The sequence below is a fragment of the Ictidomys tridecemlineatus genome, chromosome 15 (assembly GCF_052094955.1).
Source record: "Ictidomys tridecemlineatus isolate mIctTri1 chromosome 15, mIctTri1.hap1, whole genome shotgun sequence".
NCBI lineage: Eukaryota > Metazoa > Chordata > Mammalia > Rodentia > Sciuridae > Ictidomys > Ictidomys tridecemlineatus.
The window spans coordinates 57,705,273-57,719,837 of record NC_135491.1 but is presented as its reverse complement, the minus strand read 5'-3'; the positions used below and the strand labels follow the sequence as shown (position 1 = coordinate 57,719,837).

The 14,565-nt window shown below is 62.8% G+C and overlaps 1 protein-coding gene across 1 annotated transcript in view; it reads right to left on the bottom strand.

The window, feature by feature from the left end:
- The window catches only part of Crispld2 (cysteine rich secretory protein LCCL domain containing 2), a 48,218-nt gene that overhangs the window by 6,318 nt on the left and 27,335 nt on the right, over positions 1-14,565 (bottom strand). Inside the window, exons 9-14 of the mRNA XM_013362907.4 lie at positions 11,893-11,959; positions 11,302-11,432; positions 10,706-10,749; positions 9,235-9,307; positions 6,287-6,362; positions 2,848-2,981 (exon numbers count right to left, since the gene is read on the bottom strand). Of these exons, the coding sequence (XP_013218361.3) occupies positions 2,848-2,981; positions 6,287-6,362; positions 9,235-9,307; positions 10,706-10,749; positions 11,302-11,432; positions 11,893-11,959 (525 nt within the window). The remainder of the gene's footprint in view (positions 1-2,847; positions 2,982-6,286; positions 6,363-9,234; positions 9,308-10,705; positions 10,750-11,301; positions 11,433-11,892; positions 11,960-14,565) is intronic.

The window sequence follows — 14,565 nt, the reverse complement described above, 5'->3', positions numbered from 1 at the left end:
TGGTCTAAGGAAAGCCCTGGGAGATGAGCATCGGGAAGGCCAGCTTCTCCCAGGAGACGGGGCCGAGCAGGGTCCAGAGTCACGGCCCCCAACCCCCTTGTTCCTGCTCCCGGCCCTGGGTAGGAGAGAAGGGGCTCCCCGCTGCTGCCTGTCACGACTCGCCGCAAGCCCTGTTGTCAAGAAGGCCACCGTGAAAGCAGAGCCGCCCGAGCCAGCAGCCTGGGAGCCGGGTTCCTCTCCGGAGCACCCGGGTTTGGGTGCTGACCCGAGGGTTACGTAAATTTAAAACGCCATCTGTCACACAGCGGTCACAGGACATCCTACGCACACACCTCCCTTGGGACCTTGTGAGATCCTGACTGGGTCTCAGCAGCCATTGGGGACAAAGCCACCCCCTGGCTCCAAAATAGCTCCCCGTGTTCCCAGGTGGGGATGGGCTGGGGAGGCCCCTGCGGGTCACGGGGCCGGGGCTCCGTCTACACAGGGAGGACAGGCATGGCCACGGGGGCATCTCTGCAGACCCTCCTCTGGGGCCTCGTCACCAAGGACCCCAGACAGTAGGCTGAACCCTGCTGGGATCTCAGCTCCCCAGCACCCCTCCCTGACGGTGACCCTGGGCCTGGTGACAGGGGTTTCGCCTGTCCCCCACGAGACACAAGCCCCACGAGGGCAGAGATCTGGCTGAAGGGCTCCCTGCTGGAGCCCGGGGGCCTGGGACATGGTCAGGGCTGCCCGGGAGGAGGCCACCTGCACAGGTGAGCGGGTGCTACCAGGGCAGAAGCGAGAGGGACCGGGGAGCAAGTGGAAGTTGCTTTATCCCATGAGAGAATTCTTGAAGGCCACTTCTTATGAGGAGCCGCTGACCCCCATGGAGAGCACCGTGGCCTCTCTAGGGCCGACCACCCTCAGGCCCCGGGTTCTGCTGCACACCGTCTCTGAGCCCTCACATGAGCTCCCTGTGTCCCCTCCGATCCTCAGGTGAGGACCAGGCTCAGGGAGACCTGCTCAAGGGGACCCCACTGACAAACAGCAGAGCAGGGCCCCCAGTGGCCTGGCACACATGTGGCGCATGCGCTTGTCCCTCCTGGGCTCTGGGTTCCCTGGGTCAGTCCTGGTAGCTGCGGGTGCTCCAGGACGTAAAGGACGGCCTTCTTTTTCACGGTACCGAGCCTGAACCCAGGAGGGTCTTCTCAGAGGCATAGCCCAGCCCTCCCTTTCCAAAAAGACCGTTTATTTTGAGACGGGGTCTCACTAAGCTGCCCGCTGGCCTGGAGCCCAAGATCCTCCTCCCCCAGCCTCCTGAGCAGCTGGGACACGCGGTGGCCGCGTCAGGCGATGGAGGAGTCCTCGGGGGGAACATCAGACCCCACCCTTCCTGGCATTTGTGGGTGACTGCTCCAGGACCTCTGTCCCTGACCCGAGCTGCTCGAGTCCCTCACATGGCGTCCAGGTGTCCACGCACCTCCATGGGTACAGAAATGGCCGCGGCACGGCACTGCTCAGAGAAAACACCAGGGAAGGGTCCGCCCAAGGTCAGTAGGAACATTTCTGCCCCGTGGCTGGCGGGATCGGTGGACGCGGGACCCGTGGGGACGGGGCTGTGAGCCTGCTGACTACAGGCCAGGCACAGGTCCCCTCCTGCACTCCACACCCCAAATGGGCAGCCTGCCGGGCCACCTCCAGGCAGGCCATCGGGAACGCGCTCTGTGACAAGTTCCCTGCTGATGTGAGGCGCGTGGCCTGCGACCCCTGGAGACCCACAGCATTGCCCCCTGTGGGGACAGCACCCTCTCTCTCCCTTGACGGACGAGCACACGGGGCACGGGAAAGCCAGGCATGAACAGCCAGGGTTCCGGCCCAGGACAGAGGACGCAGGCGGGGAGGGGGCGGCAGGGCCCACGGGGGAGACTGCGGGGTGACTCAAGCTCGTCCTGTGGCAGCCTCGGGCCCCTCCTGGCAGAGACCGGCAGAGACCCTGGGCTGTGCCCTCGCGGGGGACCTCAGCTCCTGGGACCACGGCCCTCGCAGCCCAGAGGGAGGAGCCGCAATGTGCGCAGGTCACAGGGGCAGAGGGAACAAGGCCAGCCACCCCGTCTCAGGAAGGCCGTGTGCTCTGAACTGGGACAGCAAGCACTCTGCAAAGGGGCGTCCGGGGACTTGTCTCCAGCGTGGCCAGGAAATTCCACCTAATCAGCTGCGCATTTCCCTCCCAGTGGCTCGGTGGAATTTCCCTTCATTAGGCTTCGCCCCAGCCAGGCCGGGAGGCTGGGCCGGGAGGCTGGGCCGTGGACCGGGTGACCCGGGCTGGCGACAGTCACCGCCTGCACCCACGGGCGGAAATTCACAACACTGGTTCCGGAGCCCGTCTCACCTCCGGCCCTCGACAGGCCCCGGCTCAAGGGGTCCAGCCAACAGAGGAGGTCAGGACGGCCACCATCCCACCTCACAGGCGGGGACACCGAGGCCCAGAGAAATCAGGTGGCTGGCTCAGAGCTGGTGAGCAGCAGGGCCAGGTCGGGGCACAAAGGGTGTCAGTACGCTTATAAAACCCGAGTCGTGTGTAGGCTTCCATGACTGTGACGTGACCACCCGCTGACCCCCAGTTCCCACAGTGGCCCTGGGGACAGTGGCGATCAGGGCTTATCTGATGTTTCTGCAGATTCTAGACACTCTGCAAGAACCCAGCTGGGAACAGAAAGATAGTTCCTGGAAGATGAAGGGAGGGGCGGGGGTTCCTGGAAGATGAAGGGAGGGGCGGGGGCCGGCTCAGCCTGCTGCCCTGTGGAGTTGGCGCCTCCGCCCACGCGCTGCTGCAAGACGGCCCCTGCACCGGCCCGGCCGGCCTACCTCTCAGACTGCACGCCATTCCTGAGCGAGCCCGCGTAGGCCGCCTTCTGGTCCACGGGCATCACGTCCACGTACCCGCCGCTCTCGTCCCCGATGACGCCGGCGTGCACGGCTGTCCTGCAGATGCTGGACTTCTGCAAGTACAGGGCCGGGGGTCAGGGCCGAGGTGGCGCGTCGAGCACCTGTCGGTGGGGCTGACGTGGCAGGAGATGCCCGGCGCAGCCCGGCCCTCGGGGTCTCTGCGGAGAGACCCGGCCTCATCCGCTCACCTGAGTGACAGGCTTGGCGCAGCAAGGCCAGGGCTGACCCCAGGGCCACAAAACAACAAGAAGGGCACGCTCTGCCTCAGTGTGCAGCAGTGGCTTTCTGAGCCTGGATGGGCCAGGTGCCGTCCCCGGCATGGGGAGGGCAGGGGGTCAGCAGGGAACAAATGAAGACCCCGCCTCAGGAGCTGGGGGCCGCAGAGTGGGTCCAGGAGCCAGAGCTCCTCAGCCCCAGAGGCTGAGACTCGTGGCGGGTGGAGGCCGTTCAGAACTGTCCTCAGGGAGGCCCGGGACAGAGCCCCCAGGAGGCCCAGCAGGCTCCAGCCGAGTGGGGGTGGAGGTGGCCTCTGAAAGCAGGCAAGGCCACAGCTCAGGGCTCACGCTCCTGGCGGATCTGCCCTCAGGGGCCAGCAACTGAGCAGCAGCCCAAGAGAGAACCGAGACCGGCCTGCAGGGATGTGGGCAGAGGTCCCTTCCTGCCCGTCTTCCCGCCGCCAGCCTCTCCCCGTCCAGGCACCTGCAGAGAGACAGGCTCCGCTCCCTCCTCCGGGCCTGGCGCACACAGCACCTGAACACTCACTGACCTCCCCACGGCCCCCGGGCCCCCACGCCACAGCTGAGCGCCCAGTGACCTGCGTCCACCCAGAGCCTCTTCCCTCCAGGGGGCAGGCCAGCACGGACGCCCTGGGGGCACCTGCGGAGGGGCGTGCCCTGAGGTCTCCAGCCTCAACACAGGGAGCCGGGGCCCAGGGCAGCTCTTATCATCACGGGTCCTTCCTGATGGACAGGCAGCCCCAGGGCCAGGGAGCTGAAGGCCAGGCCCAAGTCACTCGCCAGCAAACGGCAGAGCCAGAGACCATATTCCCCTCCACAGGGTGGCCACGTGACACGCAAGACCAGGGCTGAAGGCAGGTGTCTCCTGAGGTGGCACTAGTGAGATAGACATGGGTCCCAAAGTCCAGGGCCACCCCACATGGCCACCCCAGGCTCCAGGGTGGGCATCGCCTCAGGGACCCTCGGATGTGGTCCCCAGCCAGCAGCAGCCATGCCACCTGGGACACCTTAGCAACGAGTCCCCGCCCCCCCAGGCCCACGAGGCGAGTGGCTGCAGGGGGCCAGGGACCTGTCCCAGCAGCTCCCGGGGCTCTGAGGCAGTCAGGGGGCACTTCCCAGGCAGCGGGCAGGGAGGACCCAGGGAAACGGAGGTCCAGGAAGCCTCGCCCGCATCCCACCCCGGGGAGCGTCTGCCAGGCCGGCCGCTCGGCCTGGACCCAGGCCCCGCTCGCTGGGCCACGCCCGGACGCCTCTGCCGCAGCTCGACCCAAGGCCAGGAGCAGCACTTCAGGGGAACGGGCAGGAGTGTGGGCACTGCGAGGCCCTGGCAGGGCTGGGGCTGGCGCTCCCAAAATAAATCTCTTAGCTAAACAGACGTTTCCAGAGCCATCATTTCCCAGAACCCAGCGTGACCTAGAAACTGAGGCCAGGATCGAGGCTCCGCCACCAAGGCCACTCCCCCACCTCTGCCTCCCGACCTTCTTTCCGTGAAGACTGTGAGCCCCTCCATTTATTATGCCTCCAGCAAGCCAAGCCACCACGGGACCAGCCCCTAGGAGCCTGAGTGTCAAAGCTCCAACCCGAGGGGACACGTCAGTTCCAGGGGACACTCGGGTTCCAGCCACACGCCCGTCCCCCGCGTGACCGGGTGCCGGTGAGCTCAGCGGGTGGAGCAGCCTGGGCCACGTCTCACTGTCACCTGGGGAAGGTGACCTGAGCTGTTCCCCCCTCTGTAGAATGGGGACGAGGACCCCTGCGCAGGGTGTTTAAGGGGCCTAAGGCCGCAGCTGTGGGACACAAAGCAGCTTCACGTCGCGGCCGCCCGCTGGCCGGGCGTCTCTCCCTCGCCTTTGCTGCACGCGTTGAGCTGTTTGTCGTCTGCTGTGTACAGATTCCACCTCGTCACTGCACTCTGTCACCACACGGGAACTGCGTTGTCCCCTTGGGTATACATGAGTTTAAGCCCACGGAGCCGGCTGGGGACAGGGACGTGGGCTGGGGACGGGGCCCAGCTCTGCCCATCCATCCACTTTAAATCATCTTAAGTCACCATCTCTCTCTCTTTTTAAAATATTTTTAGTGGTAGATGGACACCGACGTTGATTTACTTGTTTCCTACTGACTCACTGAGTTTCCCTGACGCTGGGAACCGAACCCAGCGCCTCTCCCGCGGGGGCGCCCCGGCCACTTAGCCGGCCCCCTCCGCCTCCTGACCAGAGCTGGGTCCAAGCTCTTAGTCTAACAATTGCCACAGGAACGCTCCCTCCCAGGAAGCCTGGCTTTTAGAACTCGGTCTGAGCCGAACAGCTTTCGAGAAGGAAAAAAGCTGATTTAAAGAGGAAAGAGAAACGAGGAGGAAGAAAAGCTTAGTCATGAAGGTCGCCTTGACCCCACGGAGCTGAGTGACTCCACGCTGACAGGAATCGGGGACAATTGAAGGCAGATGGAGGCAAAGATCAGGGGGGATGCCCACAAAAACATCAGGGAGCACCGAGGGACGTCAGCTGGACACCAGCATCTGGGTCAGTCCCGGGGCCGAGGTCTGGAGGTTCCTGGACTGGACCACCCAGCTCTGGCCCACTCCACAGAGAGGGCAACTACTTGGCAAGGTCACACAGCCTGTCCGCAAGAGAGCTGGGACCACGTCACAACCAGCCCTGGGCACCGGGGGCAGCCAAGCTCTGGAGGATTCACTGAGAGAAGTCAGGGCACAGCCTCCTTGTTGGAGTCAGGAGGGAGGCCGGAAGGAGCCTCCGGTGCAGGAACAGGGTCCCCGTGAGCAGTGGGGGGGCCGTGTGTCTCCTACGCACTCTGAGCCAAGTGTGTGCAGCGCCAGAAGGAAAGGCAGCGAGGGTGGAGAGAGCACGGGATGTTGGGGACATGGGGCACATGAGGCCAGAAACCCTGACACCCGCCCGGGTGAGGTGAGGCCTGCGTGCCCTTCCACGCATCAGGACGCGGTGGGGACACCTCCGTGTGCAGAGATGGGACGGTGCTCAGAGAAGTGACAGTCCAGATTTCCCTACAGGCTCTGGAGTGAGCTGCCAGGCCCTGGGGCCAGGCCTGGGACCCTGAGGTCACAGCAGGTCCCAAGAGGCCACAGAGGAGGCCAGAGTACTCACATCTGCGTAGACGTTGCTGCCAACCACGGGGGCCCAGTAGGACGGCTCGTCCCTACAGCGCGCAGGACAGCGGACTCTGGAAAAGAAGTGGCGTTTGTGGAAGGGAACCATCAGCAAAAGGTGGAACCCTGCTCTTTGTTTGGATTTCCAGACTCCAGTTGGGGAGTGCAAGGAGGCCGCCCGCCATCTTGCTCTTTAAGAAAGACAAGGCCTCTCCCAGGGCAGCAGGGGACGGTGTTCCTGCCCTCCTCAGAGGCCGCAGGCAGCTCTTCAAAACCCCACGCAGAAGGGCACGTCCAGACCAGGGAGCTAGAGAGATGAGCGAGGGCCGTGGGGCCGTGGGGCCGTGGGCCGTGGGCCGTGGGGCCGTGGCCCGTGGGGCCGTGGACGGTGGGGCCGTGGCCCGTGGGGCCGAGGGGTCGTGGGCCGTGGGCTGTGGGCTGTGGGCGGTGGGGCCGTGGGCGGTGGGGCCGTGGCCCGTGGGGCCGAGGGGTCGTGGGCCGTGGGCTGTGGGCGGTGGGGCCGTCCCAGGCTTGGGTGTCGCCAGCTCCCACGGTGGGCGCGGATGACCATCCACAGTCCTTTTCCAGGACCACTCCCCTGTGAGGGGAGGGCGGAGGCCCCCACCTCAGTGGGTCACAGGGTGTCCCAGGCAGCGGGGTCAGTTGCCACAGGCCAACTCCTGACAGGGGCCGGAGGGCGGGACTCCTGTGGTCCTAGAGCTTCCAACCAGCCACAGCGTGAGCCTGGCTAAGGGGAGGCCTTTAGTGTTCATCCAGAACAGCCTGCCACAGGCTGCAGCCAGGGACACGGAACCAAGATGGCGCCCAAGAGCCACCTGGCCCCAAGGTGGCAGGATCCCTGAAGGGAAGAAGGCCAGGCACAGGACCAGCATGGGTCTGGAGGAAGCAGGGAAGGGGCAGGCAGGGAGAGAGTGGGGATTTGAAAAAAAGAAAATGCAGTCCCATTCGGTCTCTGAGTTTAGATCCACTGAGTCAGCTGGTGACCTGGATGCCGCTGCCCTTTTTATTTGTATTTGGGTGAAGCAGCTTTGCCCAGTGAAATGTCAGCTGGACACCAGCATCTGGGCCAGTCCCGGGGCCGAGGTCTGGAGGTTCCTGGACTAGACCACCCAGCTCTGGCCCACTCCACAGAGAGGGCAACTACTTGGCAAGGTCACACAGCCTGTCCGCAAGAGAGCTGGGACCACGTCACAACCAGCCCTGGGCACTGGGGCTATTTAGGTCTATTTTAAAATCATTTTAAAGTCACCATCTCTGTCTCTCTTTTATTTATTTTTGGTTGGAGACGGACATGATACTTCTCTCTCTTCTCCCACTCCTCCTGGAATGGCAGGTCAGAAACTCACGTTTTGGATCCTCTCACTCTACCAAGATCTTGTTAGTGTTTGTATTTTTCTGAAACTATTTCCTTCTGCTTCTCTTTAATATTCTACTAAGTCTACTCACAGGCATTCTAGGGGCTGGGAACATGGCTCAGCGGTGGAGCGTGTGCCCAGCACGTGCGAGGCCCTGGTTTGATCCTCAGCACCACATAAAATACACAGAATAAAGGTATGTGTCCACCTACTACTGAAAAATAAATATTAAAAAGACAAAGGGCACTTTACCATCGAGGGGGACCAACGAGGAGCCCAAGCCCTGCGGGCCTCTCCCGGACAGGCACCTGCTCAGATCTCTACCTAGTGTCCCTTCCGGAACCCACGAGTCTCCAGGTCCAGTGAGGACTCCTGGGCCGCTCCTCACAGGCCGCCAGGGGGCCTGTCTCGTCCCCTGTGCTGGGGACTCCCACTGTGTCCAGCTGTCACCACCTGTCACACAGCTGTGGCTCTGACGGGGCGGGTGCACTCTGCTCTACCTCCCGCAGGCCGTGCGGTGGCCACAGGAGCAGCAGGCTGGTCCAGGAAGCTGGACCTGGCTAAGGAGGCCTCGGAACCCACCAAGGAGCAGGTTTTCCCATCTCGCCTCCAAGGGCTCTTCAGGAACGTGAGGCAGACGTGGCCAGGACAGCCCCCATTCAGGAGAGAGGGTCATCCTCCGAGGACCAGCCTTCCCAGAGGACCTGCTCCTCCGGCAGGCATGGTGGCCCCTGTGCCGGCGGAACCCACGGTGCGATGGCACAGCGGGCTCCAGGGCATGGCCGCAGGGCGCGTCCCAGAAGGGGGCCTGGGGGTCAGGGGCCTGGCCCCAGTACGGTGTGGTGGGTGTGGGTGGGCGCTGGAGGAGGCCGCTGCATCCTGTACCATCCCGCACCTCGTGCTGGTGGCTGTGTCCCACGCGTCCCTCAGACACACCAGGTGGCCACCTTACACTGGCCAGTTTCACTGAGGCCCTTAATACAAGTCATTTTTAAAAAGCTACTTCTAGACTGGGGTCCTAATTAGAATAAGAGGGACTCCACGTCTTACAAACATGTCAAAGTACACTACTGTCAGCTGTGACCAGAGGACAGATTTCTAAAAATGCAAAAAAAAAAAAAGCTACTTCTACTTCTAGAATAATCTGCCCAAACTAGACCAGGCCAAGAGCAAAGAGCACTAAGATAACCAAAGGGGACAGAGGACAGCAGCTTCCAGGGCTTCCACACTGACCTAAGAGAGAGTGGCGCTCGAGGGAGATGGTCATTTACCCAGGAACAGGATTCCCTCCCGAGTCAGTGCCACCTTGAGGGGACACTTCCACGTCCCTGTCTAGGGCACCCTAGCAAGGATCCAGGGCCTTTGGTGGCCTGGACAGGAGCTTAGCAGCGTCCCCACAGAGCGTGGCGGCTAAGGGCAAGGCCTGAGGACCATGACATCACCCATTCTGGGTACAGCCTGGCGTCTCCCTCAACCCCGTGTGGACGAAGCCAGATGCCACCCCAGAGAAGGGCCTGAGCCCCGAGCCCCCGCCCCCCCCCCCCCCCCCCGTGGTCACCCCGGGCCTCACCTCGGGCAGTGGGAGGCCGGCTTCTCAAACGGGCAGAGCTGAGCCACGGTGGTGTAGCAGTCCACGTCCTGCACTGCGGGGCAGAGGGAAAGGTCAGGTCCCCACGGGGGTGGGGGGGGCAGCACTCTCTCCTTCAGGCCATTGTGGTGAGAGGACAGCTCTGACACCAGTCTCCTGGGGTCCCTGACCGCGGCCTCCCCAGGCCAGGGCTGGACAAGTTCTTTCTTAAGGCTCAGAGCGTGGACATTTTCGCTGTGGCCTAATGTCACATCAAGACCGCTGGACGCTGCTGGAGCAGCAGGTCCTTGTTGGTGACGTGTGAGTGGGGGGCCTGGCCAGGGGTACTGAGGCTCCATCCACCATCAGGAGGCAGACAGACCCGGCCCACAGGCCAGTTTGCCAGCCCGGCCCCGTCTGTCATTTGGACGGGTCCCGGGTTTCCGCAGCTGCCCAACAAAGGACCTGGCTCCGTACCACAGGGACTTCTATTCCGTGGGATGCTGGGGCGCGGGGTGGGGTGGGGACATTAAAATTAGGCTTAGAAGACTATTTACAGGCATGGAAATGCATTCCTGAGCCACAATTATTAAAGGAAAAAAATCAATTTGTAAGCTAATCCCTTTTACATTTAAAAGTTACCGATGTATACGCTTTTGAAAGACAGGAAAAATAAACTGGGACATCACCCAAAGGATGTGGTTACCACTAACCAGTAGAATGTAGGTCAAGCTAGCTTTTCAAAAACATGTTAAAGGCTCCACGGTATCTTTAATTAGGTGGATACACAAACATCGTTTCTGTCCTAAGGAAAGCTCTGTGACGACGTTTTTATAAAGGCCACTAACAATTCTTGCCTCTGGGGCAAATGACAAGAGTTGCTTTCCAAAAGGATGAGAGGGCTGAGCAAGTCCAGGGAGGGCGCTGGACGGAGCCCTGCACTGCCTGCCGCGAGCGGCCCAGGCAGGGCCCACTGGGACAACCCTCGATCACACCCTCCATCACCGGCTGGAGCCACCTCCCATGTTACCAAAGGAAGCCCCAGGGCAAGAGGAGCTGTCTGCAGGGACGGCAAGTCTCCCTCCTTGTCCAGGCAGGCCTACTGACCACTACGCTCTGCTTCCTGCCGAGTGCCAGGCGAGGCTCAGCATCCTTCTCAACCCAGGGCTCCGGGTGGCCACTGCCACTCCCATTAGTAACGGCAGCCCCAGGCACCAGCACTCCTGTGACATCCAACAGGACAGCCCAGCCCTGCTTCTGACTCTGCCGTCCAGGGCCAGTTGCGAGTCCAGTTATGTGGAGAAGCCCATCAAAGACAGGACCCCTCAGGGGCCTCTGGAAACGACCCTCCTGACTCTGGGACCAGGGTGCTGGCGGGCGTGGCGGAGGGAGGAGAGGGCAGTGACCCCAGGAGTAAAGCTGGCAGGGGGCAGAGGTCACCCACGCGCAGTCCCCCTGAGTGACCGCGGCTCACCTGTCACTTTGGACACCATGAACGAGCTGGAGGGCTTGTATTTGCTGGAAGAGAGAAGGTCAGGTCAGGGAGCGGAACACGCCTCGGGCTCGTCCCGCGGCCGCCCAGCTCGGCCCTCCCAAGTTCCAGCTCTCAGAATGTTCTAGAGCAGGGCCAAGACTCCTCTGGGAACCCAGTGAGACCTACAGACTCTCAGACCACGCTTTTAAGATGTGAAGGTACATCCCAAACACCACAAAGGAGTTGGCGGTTATTATGCGATGACTGAATACTGTGCTTCTTCATTAATGCACAGCCGAGTAGGGTCAGGGATGGACACTCTGGTGCCCGTCCTCCCAGGGTCACCACTGGAGGGACAGTGCTTCAGACGTCTGCGGTGACTGGTTCCACCAGCAGGGACGTCACCTCCCAGGGGTGCTGCATGGAGGCTGTGCCCAACATCAGGAAGGACACGCTCCACTGCAGGTGGGCGCCGGTGGGCGGGCGCTGTGATTCACCCCGCCAGGTGGGTGGCAGGCCTGCCCAGCCCAGGCAGGAGCCAGGGGCACCCTCGGAACAGGAGAGGCTGTTTGAAGGAGCCCCGGGCACACAGTTACCTCAAGGACTCCACGCCGTGTTTCTGAGACTTGACGAAGAAGGGTGCCTGCCCGTTCCTGGTGATGTCCACCAGGCCCCCTTTGTCGTCCAGGACTCCGGCGTGCAGGGCGGCCCGGCATACGCTGGACGACTGGAGGGGGTGGGAGGAGGCCACAGGTACAGTCTGAATTAGTCTTTGTTAGAAATGCCCAGGAGGTTTGTCCTTAAACCCCTGGAAGCCAATTCGCCGGCCCAGGCTCTCCCCACCCCGACCGTCCCCTCTCCATAACCAGGTCTTTGTTCCCGGGCTGGCTTATCTGCAAGACCCCATCCGAGTCGCTTTACCAGCTCAGGACGGTGACAAGAGCCCTTTCTCCCCACTCAGCGGAGCATGCTGACTCTGGGTCTGACGCGGAGACGGCCCGTGAGGACCAGCCCCCGTCCCCACAGGTGGCTCTGCAGGCTGGGAGCCCCCCAGCCCCGGTCAGCTCCAGACCCTCCAGGTGTGACCCAGGGGTGGAAAGGAAGCCCTCTGCTATGAAGCCACCACCTCTTTAAAAACACACGGCAGCGTCCAGCCGAACGCCCACAGCAACGCGGACCACACTTACACTCTCATAGAACACGGACCCGAAGACCTTCGCCTTGTGGCTCAGGCAGCCTCCTGGGCACTGGTACCTGAAGGAAGAAATGGCGTTCAGAGGGCGCGTCGCCGATGAGGCCGCCTACCGCCTGAGTGCGCTTCCTTCAAGAGCCCATTATCACATCTAGAGGCGCCGCGCCCAGGGAGACCCCGCGGCTCTCACAGTTCACCAGGGCCCGGCGGGCTCACAGTCACACACTGTGGTCTTGATGGCGATCACACACTCAGGGAGACACAGGGGAAAGACCAGAAGCCCTGATTGTCCCCCGGGACGTGCAGGTGATGAGGGCCGTTTTCTGACTGTCACTCACCAGGGCATTTGGTCAGGGGAACTCAGAGAAGCTGCTCTGTTCGTGACCCCCAGACCCACCCAGAGACTCCGGGCGCGGGGCCACGCCTGTGACCCCAGCACCCCAGAGGCTGAGGCAGGGGCATGCCGGTTTGGGGCCAGCCTGGGCCACTTAAGGAGACCCTGTCTCAGAAAAAGCGGGGAGGGGGCCCAGGACGTGTAGCTCAGCGGTGGACCCTGCCTCGCCCGGGAGGCCTGGGTCCTTCCTGGGACCACACAAGCACAGTACGCCCCCACGTCCACTCCATGGCCCCGGCATTTCCCTCCAAGTCCACATCCCAAGCAACAAGTCCCACGGTCAGCCCCACACCCAGGCCAGCTGTCACCATGGAGACGGGGAGAAGCCGCAGGTGACCTGAAATGGCCCAACACGGTTGTGTAGCCGAATGCCAGCGTGTCCTGCAGCCACCCACAAGGGAGTGTTTGAGGGATATTTCTGGACTTTGGAACATTCTGAGGGTCCCTGGGACGCAGCCGCTCCTGCTGACCACGTGCTGCCAGGAAGCTGCATGGAAAGTCCTGCTGGGCTCCGGCTGCCCTGCCCTCAGCACAGAGAGGTGGACGGGGCCTGACAAACACCTGGGCCGGCGAGACCTCCTGTTTCTCACCTGGACGACTCGTCGGCCGGGCCGTGTGACCTCTGGCCTGTCTGCAGCTGGGCCGTGCTCGTTAACCAACAGCCCAACCACCTGCAAATCGGACACCTGCTGGGGTGTCCCGCCTGCTGGAGTGTCCCGCCTTGACCGGCTGAACAGACACGGACATGGAGGGAGACCCATGGATAGAGGGAGCGCCACGGACACGGAGAAGCCTCGAGTGCCCTTGGGTTCTGTGAAGCCACCTCATTCCCACCGCACCCCCCCCCCCCCCCCCGCTGCGTTAGAAAGTCTGCCAAGTCGCGTTCCCAGCTGAGTGACCAAGCCTCCCGATGGTCCTGGGTCTCCCAGGACCTTTCCTACTAAAACCAGGAAAAGTCCCTGGCAAACTGGGACCCGCTGATCAGCTGCTCTGGGGCCAGGAACCCACTCATTTCCCAGGGGCGTGGCAGACAGTGTCCCGGTGAAGGGCTTCACTCTGTGGTCGGCGTCAGGGCCACCGAGGTCACTCTTGTGTTCTCAAGTCCCCTGTGCTTGGCCCCCGCCCCAGCCTGGCACTTACCCCCTTTCAGCTAAGACTGAGCGGACCTCTGCAGGCCCTAAGCGCCTTATCCGCGTGCAGCTGGAAGACCCTCCTGGTCCTGGCTCCAGAGGGTCACGGTCGGGGTGGCCCACCAGGCTCTTGGGTTGGAGGACAAGCGAGCCATTTCGGGTTCACAACACCAGCCGCAGGTCAGAATTTCCCAGGGAGCTGGTGAAATGCTCTGGGAACCCAAAGCCCTGGAGAGGCCGAGCCCTCTCAGGCAAAGTCAGCGTCACGAGCAGCGGCCTCTGGGACGAGTCCCTTCTGAAAGTCCCCTGGGAGATCCTGGTGGTGCGGGTGCCAGGTGCCTCTGGCAGGGACAGCTTGTTACATCCTTCGACACTGAGAGCTGGCCCTAACACGGCCTGGAAACCTGGGCACGGAGCACACTCGTCCCTCAGGGACCGCACCGGCTCACGCCGCCTTCGCCCTCTTGACAGCCGCTTTGCCTGCTCACCGCCATCTGCTGTCCCCAGGCTGCATGGGGGTCTCAGGGCTGACCCCAGGATGCAGCTCCTGGTGTGCAGGGTGTGAGCCCCCCATCCTGAGACCCTCGAAGGGAGCAAACACCTGGGCGGGAGACCCAGCTCCGTCACCCCCACGTGCCGCTCTCACCTGGGGTGGTGTCACCCCTCAGGGACATTTGCAGTCCCTGGAGACATTTGGTGATCACCCCTTGGGCAGCTTGCTACTGGCACTTGCTGGGTAGAGGCCAGGGAACTGTCGGCCGGCCCCAGGAAGACCAAGCCGGCCCCAGTGCCAGGAGAGTGCAGCCCGGGCCCTGCCTGTGTCGACAGGAACAGCCCCGGGAGCCAAGCTCTCGGGCACTGGGGGAAGGCAGAGAAAAGGCGGGGTGCCGTGGCCAGGGCGCGCCTGACCCGGGCCTGCTCCTGGCTCGCTGGGCCCAGAGCCGTAGGGAATTGGGCGTGGAGTGAGGTGTCCCCAGAGCACCCGCGTCCAGGCAGGGGTGGAAGGAGGGGAAATGGCAGGACTGAGAGCTGGGACCTGTCAGCCCACCCAGTGGGACTGGACTCTCTGGACGGTCACTGTGAGCAGGCAGGCGTGGCTGAGACGGTGGTCACTGGGGTGGGCCCTGGAGGGGCGCAGCTGCTC